Below are 23,836 nucleotides of genomic sequence, written 5' to 3'. Positions count from 1 at the left end.
TCATTGTATGTTGCAGTTCTTCATGTCTGAAACGAGGATAAAAAGCTCAGTTACCTGTGATCTTGCCGTTGGCTTCGGACGGAGGCTGCCAGTTGATGATGATGGTTCGAGGTCTCCCTTCCTTGCTCACCACAGTCACGTCTTTTGGGGGAGAGTTCGGAACTACAGGAGACACAAAGCGTTACAGTCCAGACGGTGAAAGAGGACTCTGTTTCTAAGGGAAAAGCAGCAGAGGGATGAACAGCACAGACTGGCAGTGGTTCAGATTTCTGATATGGACTAACATTCGGAACTTATTGAAGTTAGGTGTGGACTCATTTTCACTAGGTCGAAGAAATGTAAAAAAGCTATTTTGCAGACATGCAGTGCAGTCATGCCAGTCTCAGTTGGGATGACAAGACCTATGGTCCACTCCAGAGATTGTCGTGAGCAGAAAAAAAATTCAGTCACTCGACATTTCAAATCGTTATTTTTGAGATCACAGGATAGACAATCTCAGGATCTAGACCATACAAATTGTTATTATTATTATTATTATTATTATATCCCCACTGAGCCACCGTACATCCCGTTGCCTGGCAACAGTACAAAGCCCACAGCTGCTGTAAAGACTCTTTCCTTACCTGTCTCAAGGGTGGTCCCATGCGCCGTCATGCTCCAAGTGCTGGATCGACGTCCTTTAGTGACCATAACTGAAAACTCATACAGGGTATTGGGCTTCAGCCCCGTCACCATGTAGTAAAGGTTTGTTGTGTTTGCAGTCTGAGAGGGAGAAAAAAAGCAGAACAAAAATACAGTTCAATTTCAAACCACAACCACATGTTTAAGATCAAATGATCACAGGGAATTTATAGAAGGGAATCTCCTTTATTAAATGGTGAGAAAATCGATAACATAAGACACATATAACTAATTCAAAAACAGCATAATGGCAAACTTTGGGGGGGGGGGGAAGATTGTTTTTTTTAGGTGTAGTACCATACTGCTACCACTGAGTGGCGCCTTCTACAAGTGCAAATTACAAACATGGAGTACTTGCATGCATAACCGTGTCTATACTAAATTATACATGCACTGAAAGATGTAACACTAGACGTGACATACCTCTCTATCTCTAATAGAAGAGCTCTCTAAACCCTTGGATCTAACTTGACATGAGGTCAACAAGTCCTGCTACTACTTGCAGCAGTACAAGGTTATAAAGGGCACGCAGCCCTTTAATTACCCTGTCACGTGTTATTGCTTTCTTAGCACATTTTACCAAGATTATTTTTTCTGCTTTTTTTTCCCCCCAAAAGATACGTTTATATTCATGCATAAGTGCACGGTAAACTAAGTTTATACACACGTCTTCAACTCACCAGCACATAAGAGCTTATATTTGCGACAATGCTGTAATTCAGATACATACAACTACATTCCACCCATAACGTCACACCAGTATATCGTATTACTCAAGCACGTATTCTATATCTATATTCTAAAACTCAAGAAAAAAACGTCTTATTAGATGCATGAAGCAAAGACCATCTTCTTATATAACCTGTGTATAATGTATTTGTGTGCTTGCAGCTTTGAGCAGAGCTGGTTCGATTAAGAAGTCATGGTAAGAACACTTTGGGGAAAACATTGAGGCAATACCTTGTACTTGGTGTTGGCAGGGATGTTGGTCTTCCAGCGCACCGTGTAGTAGCGAGCGTCGGTTATCTTCTGGTTCTTGGGCAGGGAGTTGTCGGCCCAGGTGACCTTGATGGTGTCGTGGCTCAGGACTGATGCCTGCACTCCCACGGGTGGCAGCATGGGGGAAGGGTCTGGTACTGGAGTGTATGGAGCATTGAAAAGTTCATATAAAACAACCTCAGGGTCTAATGGGTCTGAGAGCAGTTAAAAAATGTCAGAAAATAATAATTAAAAAAAAGAAGCCAGGGAAAAATAATAAGCGCAATCAAACAAAAACGGGAGGGAGGGTAAAGGAGTTAATGAGTTAAAAATGAAGGGGAGGGTGGGAGGATATGGGGGGGAGGGGGGGGAGGGAGTGAAGAAAGAGAGAGAGAATATAATATTAGTACAGAATACCAAGATAACACTACAGGATTATTAGGACTACAGCTTTCTAAAGAGGTTTCTCTGTGAAGATAAGAGATAAGAAGAGAGAGACTGTACTCTCATTGTTTCAATTGATTGTCAAGGGTTTTCAGAGGGAGAAATGGGTATCTGTTAGACACCAGATATTTTACACCCATCATGTTTTGCAAAGCTTCTGTCTACAAAAAATTAGTCTTTGAAACTCTTATTGAAATACTGTGGTGTAGAGTACCTGGTTACAAACCCTTCATTTACTGACAAAGGGGGGCTCATTTTTACCTGCTTGTAACACTTACAAAACAAAAAGACAAGGGTCTCTGCACTTAGCATTTTGTTTGTTTTCTTTTTGTTTTATTGTGAACAATTCTGTTTCTTCTCCATTTTTCCCCCCAATGTTTGCCCGAAAGCTGGCATACAATTCGCTAAAAAGTTGGTCCATTAAAATATATAATAAAAATAAACACAAGCCCCGAGATTGTATTTTGATTTATAAAACTGAGGTAAAACTATAGGAGAAACTAGAAAACTAATGTACACGGAGGTTTGTCTACTTCACTTCTTATAAGTTTTACCTCAGAATTTATGATTTATGAGTGTTTGACAATTCTGGATAAAAAGGAGTTCCCCACAGAAACAGACTACCCCAATAAATGTTCCCTTTTCTGCACAGACATTCTATGCCTTCATAAAGAATTCCCCAGATCTGCTATAAAAGGCCCCATTCATATTTCAGGGTCTGTCATGGGTTTCCAGTGAGAATGCAAGGAGGCCTTCACTGACACTTTGGGCTAGAGTGCAAATCAAATCCAAGGTTTTGAGATGATGCAGGCCAACCTACTCAGAAGGGTTGTTGTGTGTGGTTCAAGCTTGTACACATGGGGGCTTTTATGTGACCAGTGTGTCTTTCTTAAACACCACATTGTATTAAAACCCTTTTTTAATGAGTAGCAGTTAACTCTCAGCCCTGGTTTGTGAACACACATGTTTTTGGTCATTTCTGTTACCTTTAGCAGCAGACTAATAGTCTAACTATTTCCACTGCTTTACAAACAGAGCCCTCTGGTAATTGAAACTCTCTAAATGAGAATCCTTGTATCACATCACATGTAAGTTTGACAGTGCTTCAGCAAGTTATAACATGGTTTAAGAGTTCCACGTACCCTCTTGGGCATTTTTCTATGGCTTGTCAACAACAATAGGTGAGTAATGGTCCGAAACACTGCATACTGGGACCAAGAAAAGAACACTCAGACATGACTACTGTTGACTGCACAGAAATGTGTTCAAGATATCTGAAAACAACAGTTATGAACCCATACTTCACACTTTTACAGAGCAAGTGTTTCTGTATGTGTGTTTAACAATGGAAGGGTTAAAATAACTGAAGACACTAGAGTATAGATTTGGGATTTCTGTAGAAATGTATTCAGGGCATCCGCTAACAGTTTGACTTGCCCATACAGTTGCTTGGATCTTTGTGTTGGTATTATCTGTCACATTATGCATGCAATTCCAAAGACCGCTTGCTGTTTAATATTCCAAGAGTGGTTTAAACTTGCTGAAGAAATTTAAGAAGAAAAAAAAAAATCTAGCTTGTGAGCACAAGCTGTGTGTCTCCGAGTCTGCTAAGATCCAGCCTTTAGATAAGAGATTTAAAATATAGGCTGTTTAATTCAATTCTTCACATTGTACAAAATGACTTAGCCCTGCTGCAATTAACACTGGATCAACTTTGCAATTAAAATGCAATTCATAACTGACATGACGGCAACCGTTTAGAAAAGGAACATGCATGTTCATCAGCAGGCCAGTCATCTTCCCGGCTTACGTTTCTCTGGTTAGCCCTTGTAACTGCTAGAGCGTGAATCACTCCTTTTAGTATTTTGTTACGTATTCTGAACAATAAGCCAGGAATGCTGTGCTAATGCTACAACACGGGCAGCATGTTCACAAGATTAGCACCTTGACAAATTCAAATGCACGAGTCTGACAGATTGTGTGTTTGTACCCACAAAGTCAACACTCCCCACAATAAGTGGGCTTCTACAGTATGACACTTTGCACACAGTGGTGTTGCTTTTAAAATTATGGTGATTGTAGCTATTAAAAAAAATTTGTACTTCCATTAGCTACAGAGGTCTAAAATATGCAGCTTAGAAAGACACGCATCTTATTAGCAAACATGTATTTTAATTGTAAAACACGGTATCTGGCACTACATTTAATAAAGTGATCAGCTTCCATGCCTTATTCAGAGGAAATCTGTTACACTTGCCCTTACGAGGGCACCTCAGTGTTTTCAAAGCATGTTACTGGCTGAAAGCTTGCCAGTCAATAGGAAAAGCTGCTGGTTGGTTATTAACAGGAATAAAGCAGTTGAAGGGGCGGGGACCATTTCACTCACCAATTGAAATGACCAAGGAAGTGCAACATTACCTGAAAGCATGGCTTGCAAACAGATATTTCTTTACTTTAGGTGTAGTGCCAGATACAGCACCCACTCGATATATCGCAGGTGTCGGGGTCCAATATAAATCCACTATATATATATCGAGGGCCACGATATAGCGAGAGACCCATAGAAAAATGGTAAAACGTTAGCTACAAACCCTTTACACTCTCATGCACTGTGAGGAATATAGACCTCATCATTCAGTTCAGGTCCTCAAGCAAACACGGCCAGTTAGTTTGTTGTTTGTCCACAGACGGTTGTGTTGTGAACTGAACCAAAGTTAAACCTCCTGGTAGTGCCAGGTAGAGAATAATGACCACAATTTGTCACAGTCTCTGCTTGAGAAGTGCCAAAGATTCAATGCATTGAGGCATGACAGTCCCTCCCCCTCAAACGCACCACAACTTTCAAAATGGAACCGGGCCTATGCTGTTGACTCTAGCCTGCTCTACAGTCTTACCTGACAACGGGCCTATCCTGTTGCTTCTAGCCTGTGCTACAGTCTTACCTGACAACGGGCCTATCGTGTTGACTACAGCCTTACCTGACAATGGCCTGGTAGCCGCACTCTCGTACACCGGGATCCCCTCTCCAACATTGTTGAAGGCTTTGAGCGTCAGAACATAGTGGGAACTTGGGTCTGCAACAAGAAAAACACAAACACAATTTCAAATGTAATCTTTTCCTCTAGTCGGACAGTTCCACCGAGACGCATTCCAGAATTCATCATTTCTACAAACTGCATATTTAAACATTACCCATTGAATTCCAGTGCATAACAAATTATGAAGAACTTCAATTACATTTTTAATTTATTTTTTCATTTTAATTACAGTTTTAGTATTTTTTTTTCTTTTTTTTTTACAAATGCATTATTTCCTGTGGGAGCACAAATCATATTAAAAAGTTTTTCTGTTATTAATGCCACGTAAAACTGTTAAATATGATAACATACAAGTTCAATAAAGTTACTTGTCTACAATACACACCTTACTGTCTAAAACGGCCTGGAACAATGCAGCTATAAAATACTTTAAATAACAAGCAATAAAAACCAGTGTTGAAAGCAAAGCAAAACAAATGGTTATGTCTACGATATGTCAGTGTACACAAACATCCAAGATAGATTACAGCAGATGACAGCTCAGTTTATGTGGAGGGCCTAACTCGCTATAATGGGCTCAACTTAGTCATCAAGGTTGCCTGACACAGAAAACACTGTTTTGATGTGTCAAAAGCCTGAGTGTGTGGCTTGAGTTCCAGGCTCATTTTCAACAACAGTGCAGCCTTGAGGTAAAAGGCAGAGACTAGAACCTACAGCCCCAGAACCCCTTTTCATGGTGTTCCAGAGTCGTGATGTCAAAGCCACCCATTAACTTAGCGATTGTTGCTACCTGGTTCAAAGTATCTCACTTTTTATTTTTTAGAAATTAAAAAAAAAAGTACATACAAATTCAGATTGATCTCAATGCAAGTTGACTGGAACATTGGTGTTTATTATAAACCAGTATCAAAACGACCGCCCTCACACCCCAAAGAACAGCCCTGTTCTTACCCAGGTTCTCTATGGTGTAGTAGCGCTGCTTGTAGTCCACCTTGATGGTCTGAGCGTGGGGGCTGCCGATGCCGTAGCCGATGGCGTAGCCCCTGACCACGATGTTCTGGTTCTCCGGTGGTGTCCAGCTGACCACAATGCTGGTGACCAGCGGCCGCACGTGCAGAGAGCTGGGGATGTCCGGCACTCGGCTCTCTGAAGGAGAGAGATGGGGGTCAGTTTAAAAAACAGCAGATGGGTCTTACCAAATACCCCTTTGAACCAATTCATTTATCACGTGACTAAAACCATAACTCACACCCTGGTTTTTCAAGTAAAATACATTTTGAAAAAAATAAATAAATAAATAAGAAGTCACTATTACAGCATCTTCTCAAAGTTACAATATAACACACTTAACAAGCACAAGTGAATCGAGTCTGTTGCTCATTTCTCATCTGACACCTTTTTTCACTCTCCCTATCTCCTGTCTTATGGGTTTACAATAATGCCCATTTACTCATATGTATCCTTATACCTCTATAAACACCACCCGTCTTTTTTTTTTTTTTTTAAATAAATATTTAAATAAACCCCCTACTGGAACATAAACAGCAGATATCATAAACTAGTCCTGGAAAACGCTTACAAAATCCACAGGCCTTCATTATGGTTTGTTATATGCTTTTAGCATTAGTGGTACTGCAAACATAACAAGATGTATTGGTACATTACAAATTGAGAGTAATTTTAAAGCCAGAGCAAGCCATTTCTAACAACTGCTGCCTAAGAGCATTAAATGGCTTTCAGACATCAGAATTAAGCATTAAAGCACTTGGTACTGCTTCGTTTGACGCTGCAGTTCCATTACAGATACACTGACGTAGTATTATTAGCCAAACAGAGAATTCCTAATTAGTCTCTGTGTACCAGTAATTGCATTACATTAATGTTACTTATAACAAAGCTGAAGCAAAAGGCTACTGTGAAAAATGTAATTAAAACAAAAATCTGAAACCACAGTGGTTCATCAGGAGATAAATACGTGTGCCACTTTCAAGAACAAAAAGACAAAAAAAAAAGATCTTTAAAAGCTTTTAACATGACAGAGATTTTCTTTTCTTTATTGGCAATTCCCAAACAAAGGCAGATGTCTTCCAGATTGCTCGCTTCATTTCACAAGTCTAATTAAAATCCCAAAGAAATTGTATGCAATCTCTCCGTCCCCAAACCTTAAGGCATGTTACACCGCTGACAATAAGAAGAAAAGCAGGAACAACAACAAAAAAATATGACAAACTACATCAGTAATTGTGCTGCCTCTTGCAAGAATGATGGAGGATTTGAAAGAACTCCAACATTAATTAAAACAACTGAGGCTGGCCACTGTACATGGTCCAACACTCATATGACTGAATAGTGGAATCCCTGACATACTGGAATATATAAAATACGCATCTCTCTGTTGCAGGACTGTTTGTCATGACGGGCAAGGTAGCACATGTGTACAACATATCATCCATGTACAATTTAAATCCATCATTGCAACATGTGCTTCTTTGAAAACTGCACTTTTCAACCAATGTTGCAAATGGAGGTGCATGAAATAAATGACTTCTGGAATAATTTTGGTCGCTACCACCACTTAAATGAGTACAGTCCTAGAGGCCCTTGGTGGCCCAACACCCTATTGATATTACGGACAGGGGTGTCTTTTTTTTGTCCAACCCCTCTAATTAAAACTAATGTAAAAGCTGTCCTTATTTTAGTCATGCTATGTTGTACAGTTCCAAATCATTTGTATCACATTCGTTTACCAATCTGAGACTACCTAGTTAGGTTGGGTAGCTAATTTTATTTTCTTCACTTTAGACACCAAATCAAAATATTGTTAAGTTTCAAAATTATCAAAGTTTGTACATTATATTATATATATATATATATATAAAGCATACATACCATCCAGGTCGCTCTCAAATGTCTCTGCAGTAAGCCAGTCCGTGGCTGGGCCAGTTCCATTTGCAGTAATGGCAGCCACGCGAAAGGTATACTCTGTGCCACGCTCCAGACCTGGGAATAGAGGTGAGCAAACATTAATACCTCAAGGAATTCATTTGAACCTAAATACAACATTTTATTCCACGTATTCACCATTTTTATAAAATGTTTTCCAAATTATTTTAGCTGAAGAGGCCGAATCTTGGGGCTCAAATTCCACAAAAGCAACTGACACTGAAAAAAGACACAGGGTTAAAAGCTTTAAAAACCAAGCCATGTTCTTTTCTCTCAGTTGCACAGAAACGTTCTTGCAAGTCCCTTGTTTATTTTCCCACCACACCATTAACTCCCTGCAGCAGGTCTTACTATCTACAGTCAGCAAAGGCATTCCATGTTTCTAAGGGGGCTCTGATAGCTGTTGCACAGGAAGTGAAACTACAGTGTGGCGGCTTGTTAAATGGACTTCACCAGATAGGTGGAAAGAAAGTGTAAAGGAAGTCTGGAAAACTACAGAAGAATGACAAGGGGAAGTTGTTTTGAGAGGTCGGATAAGCCTTGGTTATTACTGCTTTAAGAAAGCTGGCAGAAGCTAATTGTGCGGGGTCTTTCACAGAGCGTATTCCACACAGGTTTAACCACCCAAGTGTCAGCCTCCCGCTGGGAACACAAAAACGACCCCAGGCTTTCATCCTCCGGGCACCAACAACAGAAGTCAGCCTTTTGTTCTGGTGACAGTAGAGTATTATGCACATTTCCATGTAGAAGCCCCTGCTGGGAAGTGGAAGCAGCAGCGGCAGGCTTCTCCACAGCTGAACAGAGCTGAACTTCCTCCTCTCCTAGCATTGTATCCAAGAAAAAACTCCACTCTCTTACCATGGGGTCTTAACAGTAAACAGAAAATCTGAAGGAGGGGGCGAGGCTCTTTCTTGGTTACGACACCAGTCAAGTGACGTTCAGCTGAAGATTTACCACAAGCTCAAATACTGTGTATGGAATGCAATGGTGATGGAGAGGCTCAAGTCATTGTGCTTTAGTCCGCTTTCATATTTGCTCATATTACTAAGTCAATAGAGTAAAGGTTATGTTCAAAGGTCCAGTAAAGTCTATAGTTTCACATGCAGTGATTGTTTTGCATTATTAACAAGAAGCTGGTTGTGATGATATTGAATTATTAACAAGAAGCTGGTCGGCTGTTGTTTGCAACTATCCATATTGCCTGCTTCAAAGCGTTCTCTCACCAACTAGACATTTCATCTGAAGCGCTTATGTAAATCACATTTATAATGTAATCTTGTTTATAAAAATGACCCTGTAAGAAAACAGAATAATAAAAGAATCTGAATTAAGTAGATTAGCTGTATATTTCAAATGCTTTGATACAACACAGCTGAGCCTGTCACCGGCTGTCAAGAGGATCCCTCTTCAACTCCCTCTCAACACTAATTGAAAACAACTTTGACAGGACAATCAATTAAATAGCATAATTCCAACCGCAGCAAATTCACCTTGCTGAAATTGCCACAGACGCTCATGCGGCATTGTATTTTAGGCCAGTGTTCCTCAACATTAGGTATAAATGCTAAATGGAAATACAAATCCTAAGCCCTGTACTTTGTCACCTTTAATGGAAAACATACTGTTTAATGGGGGTCATGAATTGGCTGTCGCACTGTTTTAAAACGGTTCTTCCTATAAAATGTAACACAGTTAAAAGCTTTTCTGTGACTTTGTGCTGAACTGCATTCAGGACCAATTATCTCACAATCTTCAAGAGTCTTCACAAAACACTCAGCACTGCTTTGATATTGAAGTGCCACTCTCTTCCACAGCGTAGTCATTTTCCCTATAACACTCACACTGGCAGATACAGTACCTTACCTGAAATACATTTCACAAAACGAAATTTAACATGACATGCGCAAATAGTAAAGCAATAGGCCCTTGGCTCCTTCAAATGATGACTTCGGCTGTTGCACACTGCCCACATTGTCTGCACACCAAAAGTTAAATGGTGTTCATCACTTCAGGAGAACGTTTTTCAGCAATAATCTGTGTAACGGGTTGGCAAGAATGAATGAGTGCCTACTGAAAAGATTACAACCCATCAACACTTCAAGGACTAACCAGGGCATATCGGCAGCACCCGCGAAGACGAATGAGATGCTGAACACACTTGAGAAATAGGCCTGTGCTGCACCAGAAGTAATGCTAGCTGCTTGTCAGGCATCAGTAGAAACAGCACACTGCACAGCCAAGAACCCACCGTCTATAAGCTGAAAGAGCTGCGTGCCGCCCGTGCTCTCCGCTGCCTCGCTCTTCCGCAGCCCTTTCCGATAGCGGATCTTGTAGCCTGTGATCTGCCCATTGTGGGTGCCAGGTGGTGGGGGCTGCCACTGGACCATGATGCTCTGGAGGAAGAAACAGACAGATGCATTGGCACCATGTCAGCCATGATTCTATACATAATGCTAAAAGCAGCGGTGCCTGAATATCATGACAATATCACTGGTGTGGTTTAAAAAGAGCATTTCTGAAGGTTTTCATCAATACAAGAAGATATATGAGACCTACAGATAAGTCCTGTAAATAATATTATTTAAGAACTGCAACAGTATTTTTTTCCCCAAAAAGGACCTTTGCTTCAAGAGCTGCCACAAATGATTTGCCTTATTCCATAAGTGAGGCACCTGTGTTAATGATCTTAAATTTGAGCCCTGTACGTAACTGTAGACTGCATTTGTGCTGGCATTGTTATTTTGTAAGTCTGTGTGTTCTTTAAAAGGAATGAATCATTTATTTCCCCTTGCGATATATTCAGGAAAACTATAGGATTATTCTCAATCTGCTTTTTCCTGGTTAATTATACTACATTGATCAAATAACCATCTACCGATTCTGCCAAATGAACCTGAAATCACACAGTAACAGAGCAGCTGCCTTGTGTTTAATTCAAAGTTCATTATCACTGACTGGCTCAACGTCCTGCCAAATGTTAAGAATTACACTGAATATTTAACCTTGAATAAAATGTTTACCAACAGCCACTTTAGATTTTCTTAACACATATGGATGTATAATTATATAATAAATCTCTCCTCCCGCTGTGCATCTATGACATAATTGACCTAAAGTACCTCCCCACTGCTTGTTTCTTTATTGCGCTGGTCATTTATCTCATAATTCCAGCTTCAGACATTGATCTTTATTCCTATAATATAATCAGCAAAACAAAGATCCTCATCTGGTGAAAATGCAATCCCCTTTTTCCATTAATGTCTGGCTCCCTGTGCTAAAAGCAGATGTTACAGGTGACATTTATAACCACTGACTGCTGTAGTGGAAGCAGGACTTTAACTATATCCCTGCTGCCAACACTACCTTTAGAGAATGTAAAACTGAAAAACAGGTCTGAGGAAGGCTAGACTGGGATGGAACGAATTTAACAATGGATACAGTATGTATATTCCTATGTGTGTTTCATTCTGGGGTTGGCAGGGCCAATGCGACTCCTGCCTATCGGATCCCCAGCCAAGATCGACAGCTTGGCAAAGCCAGGAACCTCCCTTGGCTGCATGACTCGTTCTGCACACCACGCGGTAGTGCCTTTACAAGGAGAGTCACTTAGGGACCATGTAGCAAAATATCTTTAATGCGTTCAAAAACATAAGCTCCTGACCTATCTGTACATCTCTCTCTCTCTCTCTCTCTTTCTCTCTCTCTCTCATTAGAAGAGTTTTCATCTCGTGCAGTTTGGGTGAGAAACAGTCAGAAATTAAACATCAAAAGTGTGTTCTTTTAAACCTCAGAATTGTGCCACACGTTCTATGCATGGGATGGCATCTGTAAAAAGAGATTGTTACACACATCTGTAACTGATTGTTTCCATGAACATTTGATAATCAATGCAATAAAACACGACAGTAACATATTGCTCTAATATTAGATGTGTGTGTGTGTGTGTGTGTGTGTGATATTGAGGAGCATTGAGAGACCCATAAAGTGGTGCAGGACTAAATCCATTAATAATAAATAACATTGCCGGTATTGCTGTGTCTCAAACAAGCACACGCTGCAGGGCAATAAGAGAAATGGAGGTCATTCCAGTCCTGCAGGCAGACTAACACAGTAATCCTAGAGCAGCAGAGAGGGTAATTAACATAGCAGCGGTTTCACTGTCTGAGCCAGGGGAGCCTTGAAAAATGAAATCTTCATTTACAGTGATCAATTCGTTGATTTTCATTACTCTTTTTTTCAAATTGTTGCTTAACTCCTTATAGGTTCTCCACTTTAAAATATGCATTTCATTGATTTTTTTTCTAAACACAAGGGAAGCAGAACTCAACGGTTGTGCTAATGAAAAGAACATCCATCTGATTTCCAGACGCACTGCACAGAAAGTCACTGAGTCCAACGTTCTTGTCCATATCCACCCCCTCTCCAAGGATAGAAGAAACACATTCAACATTCAAACTCTATTATCCAAACCATGGAACCAGGAGATGTTTCTATTATCAGCACAAAACGTTGGTCTACTTGACTTAGATTCTTATACTTTTACCTTAGAAATCTGATCGAGTGTTTTAAAGTTATGTATGTTTGTATTATCGAATTGTTTGGATTTGAATTAGACTGTAAAACTGTTAATAAGACAAAAAGCCCCTTTACCTTTAAACAGATAAAGTATTGGACAGTAAATAGCAGGAATAGCGGGCTGGTTAGCACATTTTCTAGGACAACAGGGCAGAATAGCATCTCATCACAAATGCCCTGGTCAAATAAAACAGCTTTGCACATTTTCATGAATTTCTGAAGTCTGCATAGCCTAGATTAGCGAACACAAGGGCAGGACTAGTGCTTACCTTAGAATTGCGCACTTCCAGTGTTAAGTTTTGAGGAGGAGCACTGGGAACTGAGAAAAAAAGAAAAAGAAAAAAGCTGTTTTAGTGCCGGAAAGAAAGAGCTTTCATTCTCATAACTGTCACATTCATAGCAAAGCTACTATATTTTAGATTGAATCATCCAAAAGCAGCAAGCTGTTTGTTTAGTTTACTACTTTAAGATACACTGTCTTAGATACATTACCTCAGCAAGTGTTCTGGATTGCCCCTGGCTACTCAAGTTAAAAAGCTTTGTATCAAAGTGTCTTGTAAGCATTCAGTAAGAAGTTGAGCTGAAAGCACTGCCTGTGCCACTTGGGTATCTCATTTTCATTTCATTTGCCTTTTTTTTTTCTTTTTAATGAGGGCTCATCAATATGATCTCAAGTTTGCACTTAGACCAATAATTGTTTTTGAATTACAGCAAATGGTTCCTGATTGGCAATATCATTGACAGTTTTATATACATTATAAATACCGTAATTGAAATCAATAATGATTTATAGAACCCTTTCTCTGAAGCTTTCCAGATAAGCAATCGATTCTTTTTAATCTGTTTTAAATGAGCAAAAAACCAAGTGGTGGAAGAGAGCCACAGTTTTCCCTTTCATTGCCCTTCTGCAATTTCTATACTTAATAAAGCTTCTTTGAGGGATAGCACATTTAGAGTACCCAATTATTTAACTCCATGATTTAGAGCGTAGTCATGGTCACTCACTGCAGCAATCCCCCACAACAGCTCGGAGGAACTGAAGGTCAGTGGGCCTCCTCCGATCCCACGACCAAGCCAATCACCTCTTTACACCCATAAAGGACAAAGGTCAGCCCCACAGTCCAGGGGCCTAGCCAATATGGGGGAGAAACAGCCCATACCAGTGTTGCCTTCCTAATATGCAGAAGTTCCAGAGCCATTCCAATGCTCCCTCTGGAATGCCCAGTGAAGACCAGTGACTTCACACAGCCAGGACATGAACCTGCACTCCCCGGACTGTACCCAACACACCATGCAGCTTTTACCAGGCGAGCCACTCAGGGACCAAAAGGGAATGTTTTTTTTTTATTTTATTCAAAAATATGTAATTGGGGGCACCCGAGTGGCGCATCCGGTAAAGGCACTCCGCCCAGAGTGCTGGATGCGCCCTATAGCTTGGAGATCGCCGGTTCGAATCCAAGCTATGCCACTGCCGACCGTGGACGGGAGTTCCCAGAGGGCGGCGCACAATTGGCCAAGTGCTGCCCGGGCGGGGTAGGGGTTAGGTCGGCTGGGGAGTCCTTGGCTCACTGCACACCAGCGACCCCTGTGGCTGGCCGGACGCCTGCAGGCCTTCAGAACTGCGTGGTCCTCCGACGCTGTAGGTTCTGGATATGGCTGCATGGCAGGCTTGCAGGATGGAAAAAAGCAGACGGCTGACAGCACTTGTTGTGAGTGCTCGTCAACGTCTCTCCAGAGTTAGTTCAGGGGTTGCAGCGGTGAGCCGGGTTGAATAATAATTCCAGATTGGGAGAAAATTGAAAAAATGAATACAAATAAGCGAGAACTATTTTCAGTATATGCACCTCCTACGAGTCGCGAGCCCTGTGATTAACACACGGAATTCAATACACTCACCATCCGAAAAAGTCCTGGCCACTACGTCTTCTGTGGACACACCCAGTCCATGTTTGTTATATGCCACCACTCGGAAGCTGTAGTCTGTGTATTTCTTCAGCCCGTTGATGGTATAGGAAAGTCCTCCTACATCTACATCCTGAAAAAAACGAGACACACACTGGTTACCAAAAAGAACAGAGAAGTACTTTTGGTACATACAATGAAATCACTTAAATCCACACAAGGCAGCAGTGAGAGCTTGGAAAGGTGTGAATGGGCCGAAATGGAAATGCTGTAAATAGCACAATTCATGCCAGAGCTCCTCAAAGTGCACATTTTCAAAATACCGTATTCCTTGAATTCCTTTTAATTCAAGATGCTCTTTAACCATTTTTTGCTTCTCAAAAAGAGCCTGCGTCTTAAATTTGAGTACAGTGTAATGATGTGTGCATTAAAATCGCCAACAAAAGACGTGACTACCCGAGTACACAAACAGCAACATGGCTGACTGCCGAGAAAAAGACAACAAAGTTGTGTCTGCCAGAATACAAGCAGCACAAACGTGACACTACTGAGAAAAATCAAACCAAGCTTCCTGAGGAATTCCAAGAGAAACGTTTACAATTTCAGCATTTCTAACACACAGTACCACCTTGGACAGATTGAAATGCTGATCAGACCCCCGTATTTTTCAACATGCCAAGCAACAGTGCAGTGCTGTTGTGGTTGCTGGGTTACATGTTGCCTGATGCTGTGGAGTGTTGCGTCGTGCTTGCTGTTGCCAGGATGTGTGATGCTGTGAGTGAGTGGTGGTGTGTGTACGACAGAGACGCCATCTGAAGTATTATACAGTGCGCAGCACAATAAACAAGCTCTGTGGTTAATCTACAACAACACTGTTTCGTGTCAGTTTTGTACGATACAACAGCATAATTGAGGTTGTGTCTTTGTAAATGCATATTTACTTGATGTTTTATTTTTTCCTCAAAACGAAGGTGGTTAATTTGGACTGCGTCTTAAATTTGAGGGCGTCTTAAATTCGAAGGAATACGGTACTTTTAAATGAGAACACATGCATGTACCTGCAGGTTCACCACAACGAGTGTTAACTGACAATGAAGCCCTAGTCAAATAACAACCCAAGTCACAAAGCTGGAATGGTAACCTGCCAGTGACCTGCATTACAGAGTGAATCTTCAGTGTCCCCACCTCCCATGGTTCAGGACAATCCTAAATAAGGAGTCATTCTAGGAATACTTCCTCTGTGGACCCACTGTCAAGAAATATCTTTAAATAATAAATAAACTCACCACTGAATGGTTCTGCACAGTGAATACCACACCTTGCTAAGCTCTCATGCAGTCAATTACTCACTGTATTAGAGGTATGTCTTTTTTCTCTAGGGACACGCAGCATCATTTGTTCTAAATTTTCCCTGACATTTTATCTACTATCATATTAAAAGCTCTTTAAAGCTACGAAGCTGCTTGTCTCTCTGAGATACACACTCGACGCACATTAACATAGGAGGGAAGAGAGGTGGGACGCAGTTAACTGATGCATGCCGTGGGGTCTCTGGTTCAAATGCAGACACATTTAGACTTTAAATAAACCAACCTACACAGCTCCATATATTCACATATTCAGAGATATACATCCATAATTCAACTGAAGTATATATAGTAACACTAAAACAGCACTTTTTCGGCTACTAGCACACTTGTGTATTTTCCATCAATTCTACAGTATTCAAAAATGTAAAATAAAATGACATTAAAATACAGATATTTAGATAACAGAGCACTAGATCGTAATGCTTTAGCTTTACTACTACTGCACATCAACACTGCACTATTCCAAATTATCTTAACTACAGTCCAGCCCAACAACTTACAGACTCACGGGGAGAAACCTGTACTAGGGCTCAGCTTTGAGGACCCAGGGTAGCAGTTTTCAAACCCCACCTCAACCAAATACAGCACAGCATCATCCGGCGAGCATCATTCTCTGCCCAGACTACACTTTTGTTGGTGACAATGTTGTTAAAATGTAACATGTGAATCCAGTTTGTGCAGCTCCCCTCCTGCTCAAAAGCTGTCTGTTACCTGCTCATTCCCCAGTCCCTTCTCCATGTAGTACAGCTTGTAGTTCTGGATCTCTCCCTTGCCCAACAGGGGCATCTCCCAGCTCACAGTGATGGAGGTTGGAGACGTGGCGAGCGCTTGCAGATTGGGGGCAGGACCAGGGACCTGGACTGGAAGGGGTGGAAAAACAAAAAGGGTTAAACAAGCATACAACAATCACTTACTATACCCCCATTGCTTTCTCTTGTATACCTTTAAATGAGTTAAAGGGCTGTCTCTTAACGTTTTAAGAATGTAAGCAAATACAAGGTGGCCTCTTAAATACCGCCAGTATTTAAATATTACAGTTGGGGAAAACGTCTCCAAAAGTAGCACACACAGAGGGCTAAACTACAGGACACTCTATTCAGACACATGTTCTCTCTGGATTTTAGTATGCTGAAGGCATGATATAATCAACTGCAGTATGCTTGCGGACGATGACTGATGGAGAGCATCCACAATATTAGAGCTGTATCTGTGCTGAATACAGCTCGACACAGAATCCCTTTAATACAAAGCAGTGGTACCCCAACCCCCCAACCGCCCGCACGTCCGCACGTCCGCCACAAACAGCTGCAATCTGCATGATTGTGCTTGGGTTAAAGAAGAATTTAATTCAAGTATTTTTTAATTAGATCTGGTTAGCAGAACAGAGAGAATTGAAAAACAGGTTTATGGTGCCTAACAGTTGTTTCCTTTATTTAAATCTGAATCATTAGTTTCATCAGTTTCAATTTCAATCATTAGTTTCAATTCGGGCAGCACTGTGGAGTAGTGGTTAGGGCTCTGGACTCTTGACCGGAGGGTCGTGGGTTCAATCCCTGGTAGGGGACACTGCTGCTGTACCCTTGAGCAAGGTACTTTACCTAGATTGCTTCAGTAAAAACCCAACTGTATAAGTGGGTAATTGTATGTAAAAATAATGTGATATCTTGTAACAATTGTAAGTCGCCCTGGATAAGAGCGTCTGCTAAGAAATAAATAATAATAATTAGCAGCCCTGCAGTGTGCTAACAGACTCACACTGCACCAGGGCCCGGGTCAAATAAAAACTGTATGCAAGCAAACTTTAACTGACTTTCTTTTTATGACAAGGTGGTTTTGTACCTTTACATTTTGGAAACAAAAGGATAGAGATTGAGGGGAGAGGTGGGACCTGATTAGTACCATTATGTATAATAATAATAATAATAATAATAATAATAATAATAATAATAATAATAATAATAATAATAATAATAATATCATCTAACAAACTGTTTCCAGTTTCAAGTGGTGTACATGTATTGGTTGATTGCCCATTCATTGTTGTTATTACCATTTTATTTATTTTTAAAGTATTATTTTGTTTGAGTATTTGCATTGTATAATCCATAACTATTAAACAGTTGATTGTGCTCAATTTAGAAATGCTAAAAGAAATGTAATAAATGCAATGGGAGGCTGTGCGGTCCAGTGGTTAAAGAAAAGGGCTTGTAACCAGGAGGTCCCCGGTTCAAATCCCACCTCCGCCACTGACTCATTGTGTGACCCTGAGCAAGTCACTTAACCTCCTTGTGCTCTGTCTTTCGGGTGAGACATAGTTGTAAGTGACTCTGCAGCTGATGCATAGTTCACACACCCTAGTCTCTGTAAGTTGCCTTGGATAAAGGCATCTGTTAAATAAATAAATAATAATCAATGGATGAAGTGTAAAATGGCAATTGTTTCGACACTGAATGTATGAAGTTTTCTGCAGCATTTCTAAATGTAGCATTTGCATTTTGTATTTGTTTATTATAATTTCTTTAGAATTGCATCAGTATTGCTATTAAATCATTATTATTTAATATTTCCGTATATATTCCACTATATATGATTTAGCTTAATCTAACGAAGCATATAATAAACGATGGAATGGCTCAAACTGCAATGTAAGTTATATTTCAAGTCTGCCAAGTCCTCTGCAGAGCTATTTGGAAAGGGCTGCTGTTGACAGTCTGGGTCCTGCGTCTCTCCGCAGCAGCAGGTGGCCGAGGAACCAGGTCAGCTATTTAGCCCTCATCCATAATCCTGGAGAGCTGCAATATGGAGCCAGGCAGGAGCGCTGGTGTTGTGACATTTCCTGTGGGACAGAGACACCTGCTGGCAGAAACTACTAACCAGCGCGTGGAGCCATTGCCAAGAACAGAGGAATCACAGAGCCCTCAGAAACACAGGCTTACCGAGGGGAGAAACCAGTCTTCACAAGCAAGATGATGCAGGAAGACCTAATCATGTATCAAACAAATCGAAGAATGCCGCTGAATGGTTTTACATGCAGCGAAGGAAATACGACTTGGATTGCACTGCAGTTTGAGACATTCCACAATGGATTATGGATCTTCCCCTCGCCTTTTTATGATATTTGTAATCATTGCGAGTGGTCCTGGACTCCGTTACTCCAGCATTGAGTTGTTTTCTCTATACGACATTCATTGTTATTTTTTACGCCTGTATGTAAGGGCCCCACGTCCAGCTGTAATTGTCTTCCATGCACACCCATCCACATTCCAACACCTAGCGATGCTTTGCATACCAATACCCAATAGTTTAATTGCAAAGTCCATGCAGTTTCCTTTATTTAACATGACTGGTTCCAAAAATATAGCTTTCTAGATTAACTCATAAATAAGCAGGTCTCAAGAATATCGTTTTATCATAATTAGATCCTACATAAAAATATGCAACATTTGTATGAGTGCCACCACCTGTACATACACATGATACATGTCCAAGACCTTACCTTCAAGTTGCGTGGCCACCTTGAGAGGGGTGGAGCTCTCTCCTGGCCCGTTCCTGTTGTGTGCCACCACTCGGAACACGTACTTGGTTTCAGGCATGAGGTTCTGGATGGTCACCTGCAGCTCTCCTGGCCGGCTGGTGTTCTCAATCCGCTCCCTAGCAGCATGGAAGACAAGAGTCAATAAGAACCCAATACGTTCTGTCATTATTTTGTAGGTCTCACGATTTCCTATATGAAAGGCACACATTGTGGTAAAAGTGAATTAGATTTATTAATGGTCATTTATTTGAAGCTGAAGAAAACATAAAATTGATCACTCCTTGCAGATTCTTCAATGTTACAACTTCCGGTCAACTGTGAGCTGTCGCGTGAAGGAATGCAGTCGATATTGTGATTACAGCAGTCATAGGAAAATACCTTGTGGCAGTGCTAGAGCGTGTCAATGCATGAAGCTTCTGGAAGTTTGAGTTATTTTACAGGAAATAAAAGGCAAAAGAAAAATAAAGCACAGGAAGGAGTCAATCTAAAAAAAAAAAAAAAAACATTCCGATTTGTTTTTCCTACAGGAATGTACTCCTAGAACTAGTGTCGGCTGCGTTCCTTTAAGATGGGAACTCTAGCTGAGAAAGACTGCTTTCTGCAATTGTTTGGTTCACCAATAGCCAAAAGAAAAGTACCATTCAAAATCAAATACATTTAACAATGTGTGCATCTTTCATATAAACGCGAGATCTACAAAGTGACGGTAATGGATCACCTATACCTATTAAAACGCTCACTAGCGCTACATTGAGAAATACTAAAAGAATTAAGTTCAGTGGCAAACTACAAGTATTTTTTAAAACACTGAACTATTTTTTAAATAGTACAATACACATTAGATAAGATTTACTGGAATGATTTTGTCTTTCTCTTTGTACTCTAATAGTCCTGGCTTTGCCCCTCACCTGGTGGCGCCCTCCTGGCTGTAGTAGACAGAGTAGTTGATGTTGTCTCCGTGTGGCTCCGCGGGCAGGCGCCAGGTGAGCTTGATAAAGCGTGTGGATACCAGCGATGCCACCACATCCCGGGGGGCCGAGGGGGTGGGTCCGGGACTGCCCGCTGGTGCTACATGGTCAGTAGTGGCACTGGTCAGTGAGGTGGGAGGGGGTGCTGGAATGGCAACATCTTGGCAAGTGCAAAGTGAAGGGCACAGGAGGGAGGAGGGAGGAGGCAATACAACAGCAGGGCAGGTAGGAAGGGTGAGAAAACAAGAAAAGCAAAAGAAAAAAAGGAACAAAAAAGAAACCACGGAAATAAATAAAAAGCCACAAAAACACAATGGCAAATGAATGTAAACATAAAAAAGACCATTAAACTGAAGGCTAGCATGCAAGCCCACTAAAAAAAAAATAATACTAATGGGAGAAGGACGCATCACTACGGAGCAAGCAAATCATTCACTGGTATGGATGTTGTATGAACGGTTTGATTTCGGCTCTTTTTTTTTTTTTCAATTTGCATTGTATTCTGTGCTGGTGAAAGGTTGCAGGATTGACAGCAAAGGAGCCTGAAATTCTCAGACTTCACTAGCCTTCTTTCAAGCCCTTGTGCAGCTAGAAATGTGCCCAGAGAGCTCTTAACTCTAGTCCTTCTAGCACTTTGTTTCAACCAGTTCATCTCTGTCCCTTGTAAATGTGCTTTGTAGTCTGCTCTATACAAAGGAATCATTGTAGCTTCACTAGCTTCAGTCTCTGACATCGTCTGTGAGTGCTGAAGGCAGGTAAAGAGCTCAATGTTTGGGGTACACGAGCACCCACTCCTCACTGTCTTAAAAGGAATGCCAACTAAGGTTTTAGACCACTGTCTCCAAGTATAGTTTTTAATTGGAGCTCGACAGATAGCTGATACCTAAATCGTCTTCCTGTGCTGTAGGTCACACTGTCTATTAGAGTAAATGTTACCTAAAACACAGGACGATTTTAGACACAAATAAACAATAGCAATGTTTAATCTATCATTTTGTATTGAAGACAAACCTTAGCACAAGAATGTTTGTCTCACTGATAATTTTGCTCCACGTAAGGTAAGGTAAAAGGTAAAAATTAAAATAAAATAAAACATTCTAGAATATAAATAAAGCTGGTTTCTGGGGAAACAAATCTTCACAGCCTTTTTCCTCTGGGCAGGACAGTTTCACTTATTAGAAAAAACTATTTTGTTAGAAATTTTAACAAATCATTTACAAAAAAATGTATTTAAAATAAGAAATGTATTTAAGAAGCGAGTTTAGTTTTTCAATTGCCCTGGATAACAAAAAATGGTTGAAACAAAGACCTATTGGGAGTATTTAAGAATAGAGAACCATGATAAGGAAAATTCAGCCACCTTGCTTGTCAACCCTTGGCCTCTCTAAGACACAGGGGACCGATCCAGGTGGTGGTGGTTTTTTATGTGGACCCTGACCCACAGAGAACTGGGCTGAGATCCACCAGAGCTTGCTTCACATGGGCCATTCCTGACCAGCCGACTGATGGATATGACTGTCATGATGACCATGGCGGGAGCAGAGATGGACCCAGAGGTGAAAAGGCTCTGAACGCCAATGTACTGAGCTGCCCAGCTCCCTTGCAACTCCTTTATAAAACATTCAACTCCTTAAACAACATTCCCACCCTCCCAAAAGAACAAAAAAAAAAAATAGAGCTTTTCATAATATGTATATTTTAAAACATAAGATTCCAGCTTTAGTTATAGAGCACACTGATACTGCAGTTAACTTTAAAAAACAACATATTATATTTGCAACTCGCCTGTGTTAAGCACTCGGTTCTATCACACATTTAAATGAATGTATCTACCGGTATGTAAACGAATTACATTATCTTTGGGGGGCTGTGACTTAGACAGGTATCTCTGTACCGTGCCAATAACATTTACACCCTTCATGTGTAAATATCCTTTATAAACCAAAAACATCTCAACAGGCAATTAACTGGTAATGGACACAAGGACTTGTTAGTTTTGATTCTCCCATTACAACGATCAGCATGCAGTTCTTTCAACCCCCATCTCTGCTTATGACTGCTATACACATTTAGAGTTTGATAAAAGTGCTGCATTTTCAGTGTCAAAGGCTAGGCGCATGGGAGACATATGTATGTAGAAAAGAGAGAAAAAAGAATAAAAGGAAAATAGCTGCTCCTCATACTGAAGCTTTTGACATCTCCTCTGCTCGGACAAGTTTGTTCTTTCCAGCACTGTTGGCTTGCCTTGTCAGGCCAAGCCTAAAAGTGTTTGGGCAAGGACTTCCCTCACTGAAGATTTTTCACTTGTTTTGGGAGAACAAATCGAAGGCCTTTCTCAGGACGAACACAAAATCAAGAGGGTGCGTGCAGCGAGACTCACTCGAGCCTCTAAAATGAAATCCACCCTCGGCTACAGGAGACCACTGTGCTCAGGCTGGAGATTCAACAGTAAGCACATAGCACTGGGGCTTCAGAAAGCTCACTCCAGCAAAAAAAGATCTTAGCAATACCCTAGTGTTGAGGCTTTTGGCTTTATGAAGGAAGCATTTCAGCAAGTCTATTCTGAATGCCAGATTACCTACTGTGTAAAAGGAAGTGGCAGTGCTATAGTATGCTCTGGCTCACAGGGCAATTCGCTAATACAGAAAATGTCTTATAATGTTTACAAGTAGACAGACAACACTGTGTACGCAAGTTATGGGCAATGAGTGCAACAGAGGCCTTCCATGCAAAGTATCCAGACAGGCCAAGCTCAGTCACATGACAGTACCCTGTGTAGCTGAGGCGTTCTGAGCCTGTGCCAGGCCAGTGGCAGAGCTGAATGCACTCTGCTGGTCTACCAATAACTTTGCAGTATTTATATAGCATCCACATTTCTGTAATTTCATCCCTTCATCTTTCGGTTGAATAACTAGATTTGTTAGAAACCGCAGTAAACTGGATTTAAAACAAATTTGTGAAAGAAACCACGTTTCAAAAGAACCTCCATTGGCCACCCTCCATATAACGTCATATTCTGATGCTCTGAATAACTTGCGGTAAAGAATGTCCTAACCAAGCTTCCTCATAATTAGATAAACAGATATGAGTGTAGAGAGGAGTAAACCCTTTAAAAGGGATATGCGTGTGTATCAAACAGACAGGCAGGCTGGCAGATAGCTTACATATATTACCAGATTCTCATACACCCACTTGTGATAACGAATGTCCCTAGCAAGTCCTATCTCAATTAGACAAGAGGTCCTCTAGATACTGTGTGTGTAAAACTCTGAAGTGTTACACAGGCACGTACTGTACGCCCGTCTCTGGGGAATGCACATCTCCAGCCAGGGATAAGAAGCTCTAAGTAGCAACAGGAGCACGTCTTATCAGTCGTGTAAAATACATGTACTGCGCTTGAAG

General features: G+C 40.9%; 1 protein-coding gene across 9 annotated transcripts in view; it reads right to left on the bottom strand.

Moving 5' to 3' along the window:
* LOC117429513 (neogenin-like) overlaps positions 1–23,836 on the bottom strand; it is a 160,238-nt gene that overhangs the window by 13,141 nt on the left and 123,261 nt on the right. For 5 of the 9 annotated variants that reach the window (XM_058998532.1, XM_058998539.1, XM_058998540.1 and 2 more), the window contains exons 8-19: positions 20,375–20,594; positions 19,428–19,582; positions 16,643–16,791; positions 14,556–14,694; positions 12,929–12,978; positions 10,333–10,477; positions 8,031–8,141; positions 6,093–6,287; positions 5,082–5,177; positions 1,642–1,874; positions 624–762; positions 55–162 (exon numbers count right to left, since the gene is read on the bottom strand). In XM_058998532.1, coding sequence (XP_058854515.1) covers positions 55–162; positions 624–762; positions 1,642–1,874; positions 5,082–5,177; positions 6,093–6,287; positions 8,031–8,141; positions 10,333–10,477; positions 12,929–12,978; positions 14,556–14,694; positions 16,643–16,791; positions 19,428–19,582; positions 20,375–20,594 — 1,740 coding nt within the window. The remainder of the gene's footprint in view (positions 1–54; positions 163–623; positions 763–1,641; positions 1,875–5,081; positions 5,178–6,092; positions 6,288–8,030; positions 8,142–10,332; positions 10,478–12,928; positions 12,979–14,555; positions 14,695–16,642; positions 16,792–19,427; positions 19,583–20,374; positions 20,595–23,836) is intronic. The other 4 variants (XM_058998535.1, XM_058998541.1, XM_058998534.1 and 1 more) reach the window with 3 other exon arrangements.

The sequence above is a fragment of the Acipenser ruthenus genome, chromosome 24, assembly GCF_902713425.1.
Source record: "Acipenser ruthenus chromosome 24, fAciRut3.2 maternal haplotype, whole genome shotgun sequence".
NCBI classification, from domain to species: Eukaryota; Metazoa; Chordata; class Actinopteri; order Acipenseriformes; family Acipenseridae; genus Acipenser; species Acipenser ruthenus.
This window is presented reverse-complemented; position numbering and strand designations above follow the sequence as displayed.